The sequence below is a fragment of the Dendrobates tinctorius genome, unplaced genomic scaffold (genome assembly GCF_039654945.1).
Source record: "Dendrobates tinctorius isolate UK_male_01 unplaced genomic scaffold, ASM3965494v1 ptg000211l, whole genome shotgun sequence".
Lineage (NCBI taxonomy): Eukaryota > Metazoa > Chordata > Amphibia > Anura > Dendrobatidae > Dendrobates > Dendrobates tinctorius.
In genome coordinates, this window is record NW_027361878.1 from 23,616,619 (window position 1) to 23,636,082 (window position 19,464).

General features: G+C 40.1%; 1 protein-coding gene across 2 annotated transcripts; it reads left to right on the top strand.

Annotated features, from left to right (window-relative positions):
• Positions 1-2,693: 2,693 nt before the first annotated feature.
• GNG3 (G protein subunit gamma 3) lies at positions 2,694-18,121 on the top strand. Of its 2 annotated transcripts, XM_073554626.1 has the most exons (4): positions 2,702-2,827; positions 5,287-5,358; positions 16,316-16,419; positions 17,702-18,121. In XM_073554626.1, exons 3-4 carry the CDS (start codon positions 16,321-16,323, stop codon positions 17,828-17,830), a joined length of 228 nt encoding a protein of 75 aa, XP_073410727.1. In that variant the 5' UTR covers positions 2,702-2,827; positions 5,287-5,358; positions 16,316-16,320; the 3' UTR covers positions 17,831-18,121. The 2 variants fall into 2 exon arrangements, with proteins under 2 accessions (XP_073410726.1, XP_073410727.1); XM_073554625.1 differs by lacking the exon at positions 5,287-5,358 and having other exon boundaries at positions 2,694-2,827.
• The last annotated feature ends 1,343 nt before the right edge of the window (positions 18,122-19,464 follow it).

A 19,464-nucleotide genomic window follows, 5' to 3' on the forward strand; every position in this document is an offset into this window, starting at 1 on the left:
GCATGAGTATGAAGCCAAAATCATCATCAGTACATAATTAGAGCACCAGAGCCATCGATAGTATATGAATATGGCACCAGAAACATAATCAGCAAATAAATGTCACCAGAAACACCATCAGTACATGAATGCATTATTAGATCAACTATCAGTACAAGAATACATCAACAGACCCAACATCAGTGCATAACTACGTCATCAGAACCGCCATCAGTAAATTAATACGTCGCCAGAACCTCCATCAGTACATAAATACAGCATCAGAGCCACGATAAATACATGACCAGAACCAAAAGTACTTGAGTACAAGAATCAAGCATAGTTCAACGATCAACTGTAAAATCAAGTCAGCCCTATAACAATCGTACTGCGTGAACCTACAACCCTACAATGCTAAGGAGATACTGGAAGTTGTTATTAACGCCATCATCAGACTGCGAAGTATACAGGGACCACAGTACAGATGATAATTAGTCAGTATCAAATATTTACAGTACATCCAGGTACTTTAATGCTTTTTAATGCTTTTCTTGCAGTATTTTTGGGTACTGATTACATGTGTGCTTTGTCTGCAGTACATGTTTAATAAAGTTTGTTTTATTCACCAAAACACAGTTGCATTGCTTTACTTTCTCATTGTTTTCTGTGCTATAAAAATGAAGCGCATAAAAACAGTGCTTAAATTGGCCAATTCATGAGAGCCCACCAGCTGCAGCAAGGTGTACTTATATTTGTTGGGAACCTAATCTAATATTTATCAAACATGACTCTCCTGGACTAAAAGCCTACAAACGTACACCACAGGTAGGTAAAGATACAACGTGTCCTTTTAGGGTATGTGCACACGATGCGGATTGTAAGCGTTTCTGCTGTGTTTTTTTGCCGCGAAAACGCTTACAGAATGCACCCCATGTATTCCTATGGCATTCCGCAATGCTGTGCTAACGCTGTTTTTTCAGTGGCGGAATCGCATAGCGGAAAAAAAACGCAGCATGCTAATTACTTTTGCGGAATCGCCGCAATTCCGCACACATAGGAATGCACTGATCCGCTTACTTTCCGCATGTGGCTGTGCCCACCATGCGCAAAGTGAGCGGATCATGTGCGGATGGTACCCAGGGTCTGGAGGAGAGGAGACTGTCCTCCAGGCCCTGGGTACCATATCCCTGTGAAAAAAATAATTAAAATAAAAAATTGTGATATTCTCACTTTTCGGCGTCCCGTGCAGCCTTCCCTGGCCTTACCGTTGCTCCCAGCAACTCCCGTTCCCAGTGATGCCTTGCGACAATGACCTGTGATGACGTAACAGTCTCGCGTGATGCTACTTCATCACAGGTCATTGCCACAAGGCATTGCTGAGAAAGGGAGTTGGCGGGAGCATTGCGAGGACCGGGACGGCTGTGGGGGACGCCGGAAGGTGAGAATATCACAATTTTTTATTTTTTTTTTAAATTATTTTTAACAATATATCTGTTTACTATTGATGTTGCATAGGCAGCCTCAATAGTAATAAGTTGGTCACACTTGTCAAACACTATGTTTGACGAGTGTGACCAACCTGTCAATCACATTCCAAGCGATGCTTCAAATCGCTTGGAATGTGCAAGCATTCCGCAAGCGAAAAACGTTGCAAAACGCTTGTTTTTCGCGGGAAAAACGCATGCGAATTTGCATAAGGTGCTATCTGAGCATACTTGGGTACTAACTGTCTTTGGGGTGCTAGAGTTATATGTTCAAGTCACTGCCGCTGTTTGACAGCTGCAACACATGCAAGGATTGCCTAACAAACAGAGAATTCCTGCATGTGTTGCAGCTGTCAAACAGGTGAGATATGCAGCAGCTTGGACTTAAAACATATTTTTCCAGCACGCTGAAGACACTTGGTTAGCAAATGAGCATGCTCATATAACACCTTACCCGAGCACGTTCGCTCATCGCTAATCACGAACTGTCAGAAAGAAAAAGGTGGATAAACTTTTTTTTTTAAAATTTATCCACATATGAGAAAAATAGATGACACTCGGACCACACGCTGATCAAAGTCTGATCAGAATAATCGGTCCGTCTTTCTTTTACTTGATAAAACCGGACATCTGAAGGAGACTTAAAAGTCACTATTTTTATGAAACCATATATGCAATAACCTACTTGGGAAAAAATAGTGATGTCCAGTATGGCTTGCATATTTAAAATAGAGGAACGGGTAATAACAAAAACACGATCAAAGCTGAATCGATAGGTATCGCTAAATCACAGCACTGCTATTAAAAAGAGACACCACTGGGGACAAAACATGATGGTAATAAACTGGTTAACAAACTAAAAATTGAATTTATTCCGTCATGCCATCACCACAAACCATTTTCAATTAAGTCACTATCAGATTATTCTCGAAGCCTTCCGTCAATTACAGCTGGGCTCTATATCGTCTAATCCAAATCTGATAATGGCATTGTGGATTAGAATTATGCAATCAATGCTGGGATCTCTGTAGAAAAAAAAATGTATTTAGGGTGTGTTACAGTAACATGCAACATATGTGATACATCGGTGATACATTAGCCGACCTGGATGTAGCATTACATAGGGTTCACTCCCTATTTCTCCCCCTCCTTCCTATTTCCACTGTCCTCTGTTTCTGAATGCCCAGCCTAGCTCTGTGTGAGCAGATTCAATCATTCAGTCACTTCTCCCCATCCTCCTCCTTCCTCCAGTCTCTCCTCCCCCATCTCTCCTTTGTTGCAGGGTGTGAGTGTTTGGTGTAGCTGCAGTGAAGGAGCTTTCTTTTCTCAGCATCCTGTATCTCTCCATCACCAAAACAGAACAGGTAGGTACTAATTACAACAACCTTTACATGATGATGGCAAACAGATGACATCTATGCTGCCCCCCCTGCCAACAGTCTTATTGATAAGGACATCCCCTGATGCCCCACCTTAATAAGACGTTCACCATAAAATATAGATCTACAGAAACCCATATATCCATGTATATAAAACCATAAAAATCAATACTGTATAATAGGTAGTATCACTGTCAGCATGTATTCTTATTGCATCATTGTATCACATTATTTACAGTCCTATCAATACAATTGTGTAGCAGATAAAACCATAAATAAACAAAGAAACCATTTGCCTTGTCCAGTCGGGAGCATATTTGTTGTTATATGGAGATTTCCCATTTTTTTCCCTTACATTATTCAATAAATTCCTTTGATATAAAAGCAGGCAATGGCCTAAAACAAAGGCAGGATGTATAGGAGTCAGAGGGGCATCCGAGCAATATATGGAATGGAACACGGAACAGCTCCGGTGTCCATACTGCCGTACCGTTCTTATGGTCACCAAAAAATTGGATTGGTTCACAACAGGAAAAAGAAGGAAGAGCCTTCGCTTTGGACAAGGTTTTCCTTCTTCCTACCCAGGGATCTGTTTTGATATTTGATTATAAAGCTACAGATGGAAATCCCGACGTTAAACACGATTGCGCTAGAGTTTGTAATGATTTATTTTGGGTAAGCACGTTACCCAGATGTGACCAGCCAAACATGGCGGAAACTGAGGAAGGAGTAAGACTTGTATAAGCGACGGAGAAAAAAAAAAATGCAATAAAAGCAAGAACCGATGCCTTGTATGGAAAAACCACAATTGGTGTATTCAAAATTTGGTTCCTTGATATTTACTTATCTGTATGAAAAAACCTAAAACAAAAATCCTATTGGAGTTTTCACAATTTGGTTCTTTCATGTTTATTTATTTAGATTAAAGAATATAAAGCAAAAAAAAAAATCCTATTAATATTCATAGAAAATTAAATACTTTATACATTAAAAAGACAGCAGGTTTGGCTTTGCCTTTGAATTGTTATTGTGGATGTAGCCATGGTTTAACGCTTTTTGTTTAACCCCCTTCATGACCGGAGGTATTTTCATTTTTGCCTTTTCGTTTTTCGCTCCCCTTCTTCCCAGAGCCATAACTTTTTTATTTTTCCGTCAATATGGCCGTGTGAGGGCTTTTTTTTGTGGGGCGAGTTGTACTTTTGAACGACACCATTGCATTTACCATGTCGTGTACTGGAAAACGGGAAAAAATTCCAAGTATGGTGAAATTGCAAAAAAAAAAGTGCAATCCCACACTTGTTTTTTGTTTTGCTTTTTTACTAGGTTCACTAAATGCTAAAACTGACCTGCCATTATAATTCTCCAGGTCATTACGAGTTCATAGACACCAAACATGTCTAGGTTCTTTGTTATCTAAGTGGTGAAAAAAATTCCAATCTTTGTTAAAAAAAAAAAAAAAAAAAAAAAATTGCCCCATTTTCCGATACCTGTAGCATCTTAATTTTTCTTCATCTCGGGTCTGGGGGCTCATTTTTTTGTGCACCGAGCTGACGTTTTTAATGATACCATTTTGGTGCAGATACGATCTTTTGATCGCCCGTTATTTCATTTTAATGCAATGTCGCGGTGACCACAAAAACGTAATTCTGGCGTTTTGTACTTTTTTTTCGCTACACCGTTTAGTGATCAGGTTAATCCTTTTTTTTTTATTGATAGATCGGGCGATTCTGAATGCGGCGATACCTAATATGTGTATGATTTTTTTTGTTTGTTTTATTTTGAATGGGGCGAAAGGGGGTGGATTTTAACTTTTATAAATTTTATTTTTTTTTAAACATTTTTTTTTCACTTTTGGCATGTTTCAATAGCCTCCATAGGAAGCTAGAAGCTGCCATAACTCGATCGGCTCTGCTACATACAGGTGATGATCAGATCGCCTGTACAGTATGTAGCTGAATACCTCACTTGCTATGAGCGCCGACCACCAGGCGGCGCTCATAGCAAAGTGGCAGTTACAACCATAGAGGTCTGCAGGAGACCTCTGGTTGTCATGTAAACCCATAGGTGACCCGCGATCATGTGACGGGGGTCACCGATTGGCGGATTTCTGGCGCGGTTGCCAGAAGTGCATGTTAAATGCCGCTGTCAGTGTTTCACAGCTTCATTTAACAGCCTAATAGGCACGGTTGGATCGCGATTCCACCCACGGCTGTTGCAGGCACATGTCAGCTGTTCAAAACATCTGACATGTGCCTGGAAAGTTGTGGACTCACCGCCGGAGCCCACATCAAAGGGAGGGTGTCCGACGTCGGTGTACCATTACTCCCGATGTCGGAATGGGGTTAATGTAATTTGGTACAAAAATATATTGATCCAAATACTTACACAACTTTTATTTACTTTGTATCTGAAAGGTTTTTTTTTTTTTGTTTGTTTTTTACAAGGGCGGCTCTGCGCTGAGTATTTGCAGAATTTTTTTCCTGCACGCAAAACCCGGTCACTTGGAAGTAAAGAAGGTGGTTACAAAAAACAGGTTTTGCTGCGTTTTTATTGTCTCTTGTGCATGCTGATGTTACTGCCCCCCCTAAAAACACATGATGCAACTTCCTTAGGTTTTTGCACCAAAAATATAGCAAAACATGACACCTGCATTTTTTGCTGCATTTTTGCACTTACTCATTGCTTTCTATGGGTCAAAGAAGTGAAATGCTGCAGTTTTAGGAAACGCAGCAGCTTTCCAATTCAGTCAGGAAAAAAAACAATGTGTGTACATGAGATTTCTGAAATCTCAGCTTTTGCTGGTACTGTAAAACGCAGCTGAAAATTTGCGTAAAAAGACACAGCAAAAATGCACCGTGTGAACATAGCCTTACCCTGGAGCTGCACCTGCTTTTCTATTTTTATACATAACACACAGGTATAAATAAGGTTTTTAATTAGGAATTTGAGGATGAAACAAGTAATGTAATACTAATTATAATACAGGAAACCTTCCAAAAAAATGAATATACCCAAAAAAAAAAAAAAAAAAGAGTCCAGAGTGATAAAGACTCAAAAAAATTTATTGAATAACACAAAAGGGGATAACAGAACAAATGGACATAATAAATTACCATAAGTTAATATCACAAGGAGATAGATACATATTAAACACATTGGCCATGATAAGAGTACTCATATGTATATAATAGCAATAATAAAGTGCATAGTGTAAAAAGACTTGAAATATAATCAATCATAAATACCCGTAATAGATGGCACAGTGTGTCTAAGGCTCCCTACAACGTACGTTTCGCCTACCGTGGCTTTTTCAAGGAGTGAGGTGTAAATGAAAAGGGGGAAGTATTTCTATGTAACCCCATCCAATGGAAACTTTAGTTCCTAAGTAATGAGTGATAAATATACCCAGTGTAAATAATCGCCATCAAACCCCAAAATAAATGAATGGCACCCTTATTAATACCATGTGTATCTAACATAAGTAAAATAAAGAGAATCATATATGTTCAGGACTTCAGAGCACACCACCGCTACTGCAGAAACCGGAAGCACATGGAGAGCATAATAAAAACAAACACAGGGAATGGCAGGATGTCTTAATGCGTTCCAGACTGGACCGCACGCCGCCGCCATCATAGGGACCGGAAGCGCAGGGAAACATACATAATCGCAGATCTCCACCGCAAAAACGGAACCGGAAATGACGCGGTCGGGGGCGGAACGCTCCAGAATAGAGGACACGTAATGTAGATCTCCTCCCCTGCAGCATATGGCGCGTCATTAACTATGCGCTCGATAATGGAACGCAAACAAGGCAACAAAATGGGAACATACTGATGATATAAATAGAAATGGACACAAAAGAAAAACAATGTCTCCTCCTATAAAATGACTAATAGTGCCTCACTAGCAATATACTCAATATTGAAAACGCCAACAATATGGTACACTATCAGTACCCAGAAGGGGAATAGCACAAATGACAATGAGGCTGTGTGCACACTCTGCGGATTTTGCTGCGGTTCCGCAGCGGTTTTGGCCGCTGCGGACCCGCAGCAGTTTTTGTTGCGGTGTACAGTACAATGATTCCCTATGGGAATCAAAAACCGCAGTGCAGATGGTGCGGAATTTTCCGCGCGGATTATCTGCGGTTTTCAATCCGCAGAAAGAATTGACATGTCAATTCTTTCTGCGGATTCCCCTGCGGTTTGCCATCTCCTCCATTGAGGAGATGAAAAACCGGAGGGCAAAACCACAGAGCAATCCGCAGGTAAAACCGCAGGTCTTTTGACCTGCGGTTTCACCTGCAGATTTTACAGAATCCGCACCTAATCCGCAGCGTGTGCACACAGCCTTACATACACCAAACAAAAGGCAAACAACATATACAACAAATAAAGTGCAAGGAATGTCAATATATAAACTAACATAGAATAATAATAGGTATATTGCACTATATAAACTAAAATGGCATAAGGATCTATTCATAGATGGCCATAAAGTGATTACACAATAGAAATATATAAATATATATGTATATATATATATATGTAAAAAATACACAAATCAATAAGTGAAAGAAGTGAAGTGTAACACGTGCGCTCGAGTGAGTGAAAGTGAATACATATAAATGAATAAACCAATATAGATACATTTATAAATATACAATTGTTAAAAAGACACATTATGTATTGCATGATTTATAAAGTGCTTTAAATATGGATACAACATGGACAGAAACGTTTCCCAGGACCGAGTTCAAGCTAAAAGCAAAAACAAAAAAAAAGGAACGAACAAAAAAGAGAATGAATTAATAAAATTTATTATAAAAATGCATTAAAAGATAACTGCTCATTAAGACCCTTGGGTGCAACAGTATCCAATCTGAAAATCCATTTGGATACTATTTGTGCAAGACGTTTCTTAATGTCACCCCCCCCCCCAGCACTCAACATCACATGATCAATTCCTCGAACTTTCAGTAATGATTCATTACATTGATGGAAAAGTTTGAAGTGCCTGGGCAGTGTTTTTAAGGAATCCAAATCCGAAGTGTTTTGTGCTGCTCTGATGTCCAGAACATGTTCCCTAACCCTGCGTCTAAACTCTCTAGACGTCAAACCCACATATTTCAAATTACATGGCCAATGTGTTTAATATGTATCTATCTCCTTGTGATATTAACTTATGGTAATTATGTCCATTTGTTCTGTTATCCCCTTTTGTGTTATTCAATAATTTTTTTGAGTCTTTATCACTCTGGACTCTTTTTTGGTATATTCATTTTTTTGAGGTTTCTATTTCTATAATGAATATCCATTTATGCTTTAGAGAATATAAGTGATTCTTCACTGTGCTGTGTGTTTACTAATTATAATACACTTACGCATTTGATTTCCAAATCGACTGATCCCATGTCCGTCCTGTTTACAAACTAAAGGCCACGTTCACACGATCAGTATTTGGTCAGTATTTTACATCAGTATTTGTAAGCCAAAACCAGGAGTGGAACAATCAGAGGAAAAAGTATAAAAGAAACCCATCACCACTTCTGTATTTATCACCTACTCCTGGTTTTGGCTTACAAATACTGATGTAAAATACTGACCGAATACTGAACATGGCCTGTAAGTGATGATGTGATGGTGACCTTTAGCTAATTTGCTGGCATGCTGCCCATCACCTCTTTGTTTTATCTTCTAACTCAAAACAACACTAGGAGTCCAAAAGTAGGGCCCCACTGATGGCAAGAATGAAAGGGCCCGTGGTTATTTATGAACCATGCTTTTCAGCTTTTTGGTCTCAACATGGTGCTTTGTGAGCGCAGCATTCCTCAGTCTCCTGGGAGGCAGTCCTATCCTGATGACTGACAGTTCGGGCCATGGCATACTTGAGCTACAGACCCAAACTGCTGTCCCATGTTGCAAGCAGAGGCAGCTTTGCCTCTATAACATCATTCGTTCTGTCAGCACCATTATAATCTATGGCTCTTTTGGCACATACGCCTGAATCCCGTTTTACAGGGGGTTTGGACATAAGCCCCTACGGGGCCCCTGTACGAGTGACTGAATGCAGCGTGAGCAACTTTAGGAAGATAGAGTGCAGCACTAGTCTGCTTCTGTCCACCGATATTGAATTAGCCTTGCTTGACCGCACTCCATTCAAAAAACTCCTCACAGCTGCCACGTAAGGCTGGGGTCACACCAGCGTATTTTCTCTTATTCGAGAGAATCGGGGCAATAATGATCACACTTGATCAGAGTTTGATCCCAGTGTGATTCGATTTCCTCAAATGAGAAGATGGAAAAAAAATCCATCTTCTCCATTCTGTCAGTCCATGAGATCGGACGGCACTCCGGTGTCTTCCTAGTGCAATCCAATTTTTTTTCCATGGACTCATTGACTTGCATGGCCCAGTGCGATCTGCTAATCGGATCCAACTAGGGCGTGCTGCAATTTTGTTCTCCAAGCGGCTTGGTCCAAGAAAAAAAGCAGATGTGTGAAGACCCATACACTAACGTTGGACCGAGTGAGATCTAATATTTTGTCAGATCGCACTCGAACCGAAAATACGGTCAGGAGCAAAAGCCCAAATAACAAGGAAAGGGAAAGACTGGAACCTAATTCTAGTGATTGATCACGGAGGATCCACCAAACAATAAATATCCATTGTAGAGAAGTCCCCTTCAGGGCTTCTTCATATGTCTGTGTAAATCAGTCAAAACAAGGATCGCAATGAAAGGAATGGCCGCCGGTCTCCCATCCGGAGCATGACAGCTTCATATATGTCTATAAGGCTATGTGCCTTAAGTTGGGAAAGCCAAAGACCATCCGTGCATTGCGGCCCATACTTGGACCAGTTTAGAACAATGTCTGAAGCAACCTTAAGGGAGGTTACACAAATCATCTCAAATTTACTCAATTCGATCCTCTCTTTGTGATGAGACCTTACCAGGCTTATCAGAGAATGGGAGAGGGGACTGGTGGTGTCGTCTCTGAGGAACAGTGGAATAAATCCTTTTTCTGTACCCATAGAATTTCACTGGCTTGTAAGGCACAAGAAAAAAACAACTATAAAAGGTTATCTCCAGATGGTATAAATGTCCAGCTGATCTACACAAGATAAATCCTTTGGTTTCAAGTCTATGTTGGAGATATGGAAATTCGGACCATGTTATGTATTTGGTGGGAATGTCCAGCAATTCAACAACTTTGGAATAAATTTTTACAGGCATTTAAAATATCTCGGGAGAGGACATACCCAATACTCCTCAGACTGGACTGTTGTCCATGATTCCAGGTTCCTATAAAAACATCAAACAAGGAATTTTGAAGCACTGTCTAACTGCTACTCACTCCCAGAAGATGGCGATCTAAGACAGCCCCATCTATTCTAGACCGAGCATCCGAAATGGACTCTATATGCAGAATGGAGAGGCTCTCAACACATAATAAATAGAATTCTGACATTTGCTTTAGAACCTACCAGAGTTGGATTATGTATAGAGAATATGACGATTTCTCAAGAGATTCTATTAAACGGAATATCCAACGAGTGATATTTTTATTTTATTATTTTGACGTTTTCTTTCCGTCAGACATCCCCCTGCTTCACCCCCTTCTCTCTCTTTTCCTATACTTTTCTTTTTTCTCACTGAAATTTTATAAACATTACAGAAAGCCTGTATTTCTGAGATAGACTTCTATACAATATTGTGTTAGTGTAAGAGACACCTGTTCTTTAATTGGAAGCAATTCCGCACGGCCCCCTGATGAAACCCACTCGAAACGCGCGTTGGGGCTGGGTGGTCTGGTGTCACACAGGGATTCACATGGGAAAGGAGCACTTAGCTGAGTTACACATGTATTGGAGGTTTATCAATGTTTATTCTTGGGTAGTTGGGTGATACTTATCCTCAATCTTAATCTTATATGCTACTATATTTATCACCACTAGGGATTGTTACATCTTCACTCCCTGGGATTTAAACTCCTTTGTTTTAACTTATGGAATGTGATTCCTCGGACTATGTAAAATGTATAGGCCTGATGCATTAGTCTGTCCAAATCGGGCCCATAGACATTGAATAGAGCCACTCCAATCCAACGGGAGACATATGGCCCTCTGCGATCATGGATTTATCACTCACCCACTGGTTTATGGACCAACCCCTTTAACAATGCTGTTTACAATTTCTCACTGTAGAATTTAGGGATTTGAGCATTTTAGATTTACTAGTGAGACATCAGTATAAAGGCTTTTTTATTGATTATCAGTACAATATTTTACTAGACATGAAATATAAAAATTCACAATCAAAATTCAGTAACCTTCAATAACCTTCTTGATCCTTGAAAACATATATAGGGGTCGAATGATTAAAAATGGTGTATCAGCACACCTGTTTTAATGAAGGGCTCCCTGGAGTACGGTGCCGCGAAAGAGGGGCATACTACTTAACACACTTGCCACATCTTGAATGGCATGCGCCGAGCAAGAAATGCTACTCCAGTGTGGGACTGGAGTAGCATTTCTGGGGTACAAAAGGTTTTTTTTTTTTTAAAGAACGGTTCTGGCCACACCGATACCTTCCCAGCTCTGCCGATTTTGGTGGACCAGCTTTAAATTGGCATGAAAATGGAAAAAAGTTGCAAAATTTTTACACAACTCCAAATTGCAGAAAAAATGTGCGACTTTTCAAAGCCTCTACACCAGTGTTCTGGCATAAAGGTTTGATGAATCAGACCTTCTACAGCTAGATTGGTTCAGAGATGCAAACAGCTGAACTCAACTGATTTTGTGGTGCTGAAAATTAATATGCTTACATTTGACGATTGGCTCTAATTTTCAAGATCCAGAGGAGGTTGTAATTACTTGTGACAACTTACATGCAGCTTATAGAAACATTGCATCTTTATTTAATTCTCATGACTGCATGTTAGTAGCTCGTGTAGTACATCATCTATTTAGTCTATTGAGCCTTCAGTATTCTATCAAAACGCCCACTCTGCTCAGATGATGTAATCCAAATTACAGTTGCATCACCTACTTAAATAAATGCTCTCTGTGTAAGGTATACAGTTTTAGGATTTCTTCGTTTAGTTTCTTAGCATATTGACATGTTTCTATATATTTTTTCAGATATGCCTCGCTCTTGCATTAACAAAGCGGATAGTTTTTGCTACATTTGCGGAGAAGTCGTTTTTGCGTCACAAAGGCGAAACTTGACTACCATGATAAGGAAAGCCTACAACCTGTATTTTGGTTGCAGAATAGGAGATCAGAACAAGAGTTGGGTTCCACACATATGCTGCAATACATGCGCATCACATCTTACCCAGTGGTTGCATGGGAAGAGGCAATCTATGCCTTTTGCAGTTCCAATGATCTGGAGAGAGCCAACCGATCACATTACCAATTGTTATTTCTGCATGGTGCCCCCCATTAGGAAAGGAGTTTCAAGGAAGAAGAAGTGGACTTTACAGTATCCAAACATTCCATCTGCAATACGTCCAATACCACATACAGAAAAACTGCCGCCTCCAAAAGCACCAGAGACATTTTCAGTCGAATCAAGTGAGGAAGAAGAGGGCGCTTGGTGTCATGTAGAATCTTCCGCTCACGACCCAGACTTTCGGTCGGCAAACTCAATTGATCAACATCTTATAACACAAAGTGAACTGGATGATCTAGTTAGAGATTTGGATCTACCCAAGAGTAAGGCCGAGCTCTTAGGTTCGCGGCTACAGCAGTGGAATCTCCTAGCGGGTGATGTTCGGATTTCTTAGCTCCACAACCGTGATTAAGATCTTGTCCAATACTTCTCCATGGAGGGCAATCTTGTAGCATGCAACAACATCAACAGTTTAATGGAAGCTCTGAAGATAAATTATAATCCAGAAGCATGGAGGCTCTTCATCGATTTGTCCAAAACAAGCCTAAAGGTAGTCTTACTGCATAATAGCAATGCGCTACCTTCAATTCCAGTTGAGTATGCTATCTAAATTAAAGAAACCTATGAGAACATCAAACCTTTGTTTAGGTGTCTGAACGATGCCCACCATTTGTGGCCCCTCTGTGGTGACTTAAAGATAGATGCCCTCTTACTTGGTCTCCAGGGTGGATACACAAAGTACTGCTGTTTTCTGTGAGAGTGGGATAATCGTGCAAGAAAATATCACTGCAATAAAAGAGACTGGCTTCTCTGACATTCACTTCAGCTAGGGAGTAAAAATGTCCAACATCCAGCATTTGTTGACCTGGACCCACATCATATTTTGTTACCACCACTGCATATCAAGTTGGGCCTAATGAACTTTGCAAAGGTAATGAATAAAAATGCAAAAGCATTAAAGTTCTCATTGATACATTTCCAAGGTTGAGTGAAGCAAAGATAAAGGAAGGCGTCTTCATTGTACCTCCGATTCGTAAGCTTCTTCAAGATGAGGAGTTCCTCCGTTTGTTGCAGTACAAGGGAAAGGCTGCATGGGTAGCATTCGCATTAATGGTAACTCATTTTCGAGGGAACTCAAGAGCAGATAACTATGAAGAGTTGGTGGAAAATCTCAAAACATAAGGATCTTGACTGTAACATGTCTTTAAAGATTCATTTCTTACATTCGCATCTAGACTTTTTTTTTTTTCCACCAAACTGAGAAGCAGTGAGTGCCAAGCACAGTGAGAGATTTCACCAAGGTACTGCGGCTGTGGAGAGAAGATATCAAGGAAAATGGAATCCATCAATACTTGTAGATTACTGTTGGACAGTTGTAAGAGATGATCCAATCCAGGAGTACAAGAGACAAGCAAAAAAAAAAAAAAAAATAGTTGTCACTGAATGAGGAGCAAATGTTGTAGTGTAATTTCTTTAATTGTTTGTAATTCACAATTGTGTTTAGACAGGTTTTAGTTATTTTAATTGTTGACAAGTTTCCTCTATATAAATATCAGAAAATTGGCATAAAAATATTCTGCATCTTTATATTTGCAAAAATAATGTTTCAAAGTAGTGAAACTTTTATGCATTAATTATACACTGATGAGCAAAAGGGTAACAATGTTTTGAACTTTTGGATTTCTGGCTCCATATCTCACCATTCACTACTGCACTGAACGAGAACCTGCCATCATTTTAAAGAAAATCATCTTGGCCATCTCACGCATAAATGTGACTTGCAACTACAGTATTTTGCATATGATTAGTTATGCAAATTCTCATCATGTCACTGCATTGTTACGGTTTTGCTCCTTGTGGTGGAAAAGTCTTTTTCTTCCTGAATACTACAAAATACAGCCTGTTCTCATATTACCAATAGCTCAGTGTTATTAAGTTGATTCCCAAGTGAAAGGTCACTGGTTAGAATCGAAGAGCAGCCATGAAGAAATTCTCACAAGAGAAATAGCATCATCCAACTCATCGATAGCGATCTCTCGGCCAAGAAAATTGCCAACTGCATCCTGTGAGCGCCATAACAGCTGGAAGAATAGGAAATGAAGTCCATCTATTCATTCAGAAGCCAAGAGGTGGACGTCTAGGCAAAATATCGCAGTCAACATGTCGACTCTTCTCAAGGTCTATCAGTTCTGGCGTGACAAATACTGCAGTGAAGGTGGCTCGTATGCTTCGTAATAGTGAGATCACAGATGTCCGTGCAACGCACGTTACACAAGTCTGGAATGGCGGACAGAAAAAAGGTGAAGTCTCGACTTCAATATAAGTAGTGTCGGTTCAAGTTTTCAAAAAAGATGAAAAGTGGAAGATTGGAAACGGGTGATTTGGAGCGATGAGACAAAAGTCAATAGACTAGGCTATGATGGATGAAAATGGATCTGGAAGAAACAAGGGAAAATGGCGCCAACGGATCAAGAAATTGAAGGAACTGTTAAGTTCAGTGGAGGAAGCTGATGATATGTGGTTGTTTCACAGCCAAAGGCGTTGGATACTTGACCAGGATCGATGGTGGTCTAAATCCTGAGCTTTATGCGAGTGTCCTACAAGACGATTTACTTAGTACACTATGGGTATGAAAAGGATGACAGTGTTCCAGAAGGACATCTACCCGAAGGTTAATCGAGATTGGTGAAGAAATGGTCCAATGACAATGAAGTAGAGGTGCTAAATTGTCCCCCTCAGACCTCCACCCAATCAAACACATGTAGGGAGAGGTGGAAAAAAAAAAAAATGTATACCCAAGTGAGTCGACCAGTCTGCACCAGCTGTGTGTACGGTTAGAAAAGACTTGGGATCAGATTTTGGTGGAGACATGCTTGAATCTGATGAAGAGCATGCCCACAAGGATTCAGGCGGTTTTGAAAGACAAAGGTGGATTTACAAAATACTAACAAAATTAAAATTTTGATCTTTAGGAGTAAAACAGTAACAGGACAAGAATCTGCATAACTAATTGTATGTTAAATAGTTGAGGGTCAAATTTATGTATGAAATTGCCAAGATGATTGTCTATAAAATGGTAATCTCACGTTCAAAATAGTAGTGGACGGTGAGATATGGGGCCCGAAAGTCAAAACTTCAAAACATTGTTCCCCTTTTCCTACAAATCGATCTGAGAAGGGTGATTTTGCTGGTGGATGATCTTTGCAGAGATGTATTAACACCAGGGCTGAGCACGTGTCTGCTGTGCTAATGGATGTCGGCATCTTCAGTGCATCTCATTCCCATTTACTTGTCCAGAAGTCATTGTGCAATCATATCAAGAAAACATGAAATTGTAAAGAGCTACTGCATCTATGTGCGGATGGTGTAAGACAATATATGATGTCCTCGTGTAAATAAGCGGATATTCAGAATGCAACCATAGTGTACAGGCGTATACAGGTAACTTCAAGGTTTTCTGTGTGCGCTACATCAAGGGGCCTGTTATTTAAGGTACATTTCCACACCAGTTACCACTGCAGCCAGTGATTGGCTGCATCAGTAACAGGTCTCCATCGGATGTATTTGTACTGGACATCCCCTTTAAGGCCCTATTCACAGATTACAAATTTATTTAGCACTTTGCATCAGTATTTGTTACCCCAAACCAGTACCAATTTGGAAAAAGCTTTATACATGTCTTGTATCCAACTGGGTTTTTTTTTCAGCTTAAAAATACAAAATTTAAAGGAGTAATTTGGACATTATTGATGACCTAGCCATAGGATAGCTCAGATCAGCTTCTATTCAAGAGGAGTGGAGCTATTTCGTGGCTCTCAGCATTAACCACTACAAATTGGACGGAGCGGTGCTGTTCAGCTACACCCAATACTTACATCCGGCCTGTCAAGAAACTAATCAAAGTTGATCTGCAGGGATGCCGGTTGTTGGACCCCCCAAACCAATCTGATATTGTGCAAGAGATCTAAGTAGGACAAACCGTTTATGGTCTATTCAGTGTAAATTCACAGATCTTAGGTCACAAATGTGGGTTGTTTTTTTTTTTTTTTGCAACTCATAGGATATTTTCTCTTTCTAGGCACCATGAAAGGAGACACCCCTGTGAATAGCACACTGAGCATTGGACAGGCCAGGAAGCTAGTGGAGCAGCTGAAGATTGAAGCCTCCATGTGTCGCATTAAAGTACGTAAATGACAGAAGGCATCATGGTACAGTCAGATCCGCTACTAAAAAAAAACATTTAGAGGTAATCTGAGAGAAGCATGGTGTAAGGGCAGAGAAGTAGGGGGAGAGAACCTGATTCCAATGATGTGTCATTCACTGGGCTGTGTTTTGCTGTTTCAATAATATAAAAAAAAAAAAAAAAAAAAAAAATAATGATTTTAACAGGAGATCATCACTACAGATTAGGCATCTCGACTCTTGGTCCAACCACACCCCCACAGATTGGTAGCTTTCTGTGTACACTACTGTGCATAGGCAGAAAGATGCCAATCAGTGGTGTGGACGGGGATATACACAGTTCAGCATTTAGAGCTCTGCAGAAGAGAAAATTGTGATTTTATCACAACCGATTCACCCAATAAACTAAGTGATACATCACTGCAATCAGGGTCTCTGTTCCTACATCTTGCTGCTGTCAGATTACATAGAAAAAAAACTGCTGACAAATTCCCTTAAGCAACCAAGATTGTCCACTAAACTGTGGCACCATATACAGTTTAAGGCCGGGGTCACACCTGCGAGAAACTCGCACGAGTACCGTATCTTCATCTCAATACCCGGCACTGCCACCGGCATTTGGGACCGGAGTGTGCAGCTGCATGTATTTCCCTGGTGCCGGCGGCAGTGCCAGGTATTGAGATGTGAGACTCGTGCGAGTTTCTCGCATGGGTGACCCCGGACTAATTCTGGCTTCCACAGAACCTGCAACATTTGATCGGAGGTGATGGACTCTAAAATAGAGGTCATTAGTGTCTTAAGTCCTGGACAATCCCTTTAATGGGTTTTTTGGGGTTTTCTTATGCCTATGGACTTGGGCAAGGTAAAAATAATAGAATCAACACTGTTCACCTGTGGAGGATGAGTAACGCTGATTTTATCATTTTTAAAAGTACAAGCCTATGGAAATAAGAACGTTCTAAACAGAAAACATCTTTATGGCCATGTTCAGACCTGCTGGATTTTTTTTTTTTTTTTTCAGGTTTTCAGTGCTAAATATGCATCTGAAAACCATAAGTAGAGTATGCAAACAAATGTGAATGGGGTTTTACAAAACAGGTGGCAGGAAAAATGAATTTTTAACAAATGGTACCGATTAAATTTGTAGTATTCTTTATATGTTTCAGATTTGTACTGAAATTCTGCCCCGGATTTCATCCTAAACCTAATGTGATCACTACAATCTGATCTGTAGCTATACTCGTAACTGAGCCCTCACATCCAACCTTGTTTTTCTATACAGGTCTCAAAGGCAGCATCAGACCTGATGGCTTTCTGTGACGCTCATGCGTGCGAGGATCCACTGATCACACCAGTGCCCACATCCGAAAACCCATTCAGAGAGAAGAAATTCTTTTGCGCCCTTCTCTGATCCATCCGGCTTAGGAAGGAAAAACCCCTACTACAACCTCTCTGGCAATTCCAGCTAGACCACCCTTACTCCTCATCTTCTAAAGCCCTCCACCGACATCTCTTCACCATTTCAGTGGTTTTAATGTTCACCCTCTTCTTCCTCCGAATGAAGAATTACTGGATCCCATTAGGGACTTAAAAGTTTTTTGTTTTGTTTTTTTCATTTGTCGGGAGATTTGGGTTTGCACAAGCAGTATTTATCTGTAAATTATACCAACAGTGATTAATAAATATTAGACACGTGGCTATATATCGGTTTGTCACCTCAATATGTGGAATGTTCAAAGTCAAAAATATAGAAACAGTCAATGTAAAGGAGCATTGGCTGAATGGTAATACCGGACTACAGAAAATGTGCCCTTTCCACCAGTATAAACAGTCTATAGCAGGGGTCACAAGCATGAGGGCCGCATGTGGCCCCTGAAGCTCTGTTGTGCAGCAATACCAATATCAACCATTGATGTCGGTGTCCCGACACGGCCACACATGATGTCATTGCTAAGCGCCCTGGCTGTGGAGGAAGAGGACACTGTTCGCTGAGGGAGCGAGGTCTGGTGAGATTTGTTTTATGGGTGTAGGGGGAGCAGGCTGGGAAACACCGTTACAAGAAGGGGAGCAGGCTGGGAAACACCGTTACAAGAAGGGGAAATCACTATAAGATGGGACCAGGATGGGGTACCAGAATAACTATATGGGGCCAATTGTAAAACTAATTTACTGTATAGGGCAAAAAAAAAAAAAACACATTAAAATAGAAGTAAAATAAAGAATGAAAAAAAAAAAAAAAAAAAGATAATGATATTTAGCCACTAAAAATGTGGTTTCATGTAAAAATTTAAGTAAAAGAAGCCCTGTACCATAACCCATACGATAATCACCATTAAAAATAAAACGCTTAAAAAAAAAAAAAAAAAAAAAAAAAAACAATGATCAAAGTCATATAGAACAATAATGGCATCACTGAAAATGCAATCTTCTCTCACATTCAAATTTTTTTCTCTGTGCATCCCATTTACTCGTCTGAGTCTGAGACCCCTGATCTATAGTAATGGATTGTTCTGTGTGCATTGGACGTGCGGTCGGCCTGTCTAAGTGGGCTTTACTTGATTAAAAAGGGTGTTTGCGCCCATCATCAATCACTCAGCCAAAAAAGTTACTGTACCCCCAAATCTGACTTGTGAATCATTTATTTTAACTTTTGGGAACTTTGGATTTGCACAAGCAGGATTTATCTGTATATTAGACCAACAGTAATCAATAAATATTTAACATGCGTCTTGTTCAATGGTAAAAGCTAGAAAAAGCTGATACATAAGAGCCTTAGATGACTAGTACAGGTCAGTACTAGACTGAATATCAGCCATGTAACCAAATCCTCTTGTGGCACAAATTAAAAGAGACTGGAGGAAACTTCCACAGGAGGGATAGCAAATGGTGCAATGTTCTACTGTACTTTCAGGGAATTCTGTGGGCAAGAGAGAAAAAAAAACAAAAAAAAATTATTAAGACTGATATGAGAGCAGGCAGAACATATAAAAAACGTGTAATATCACCTATCCCGCCATCAGATAATTCGATATCACCTATCCACTG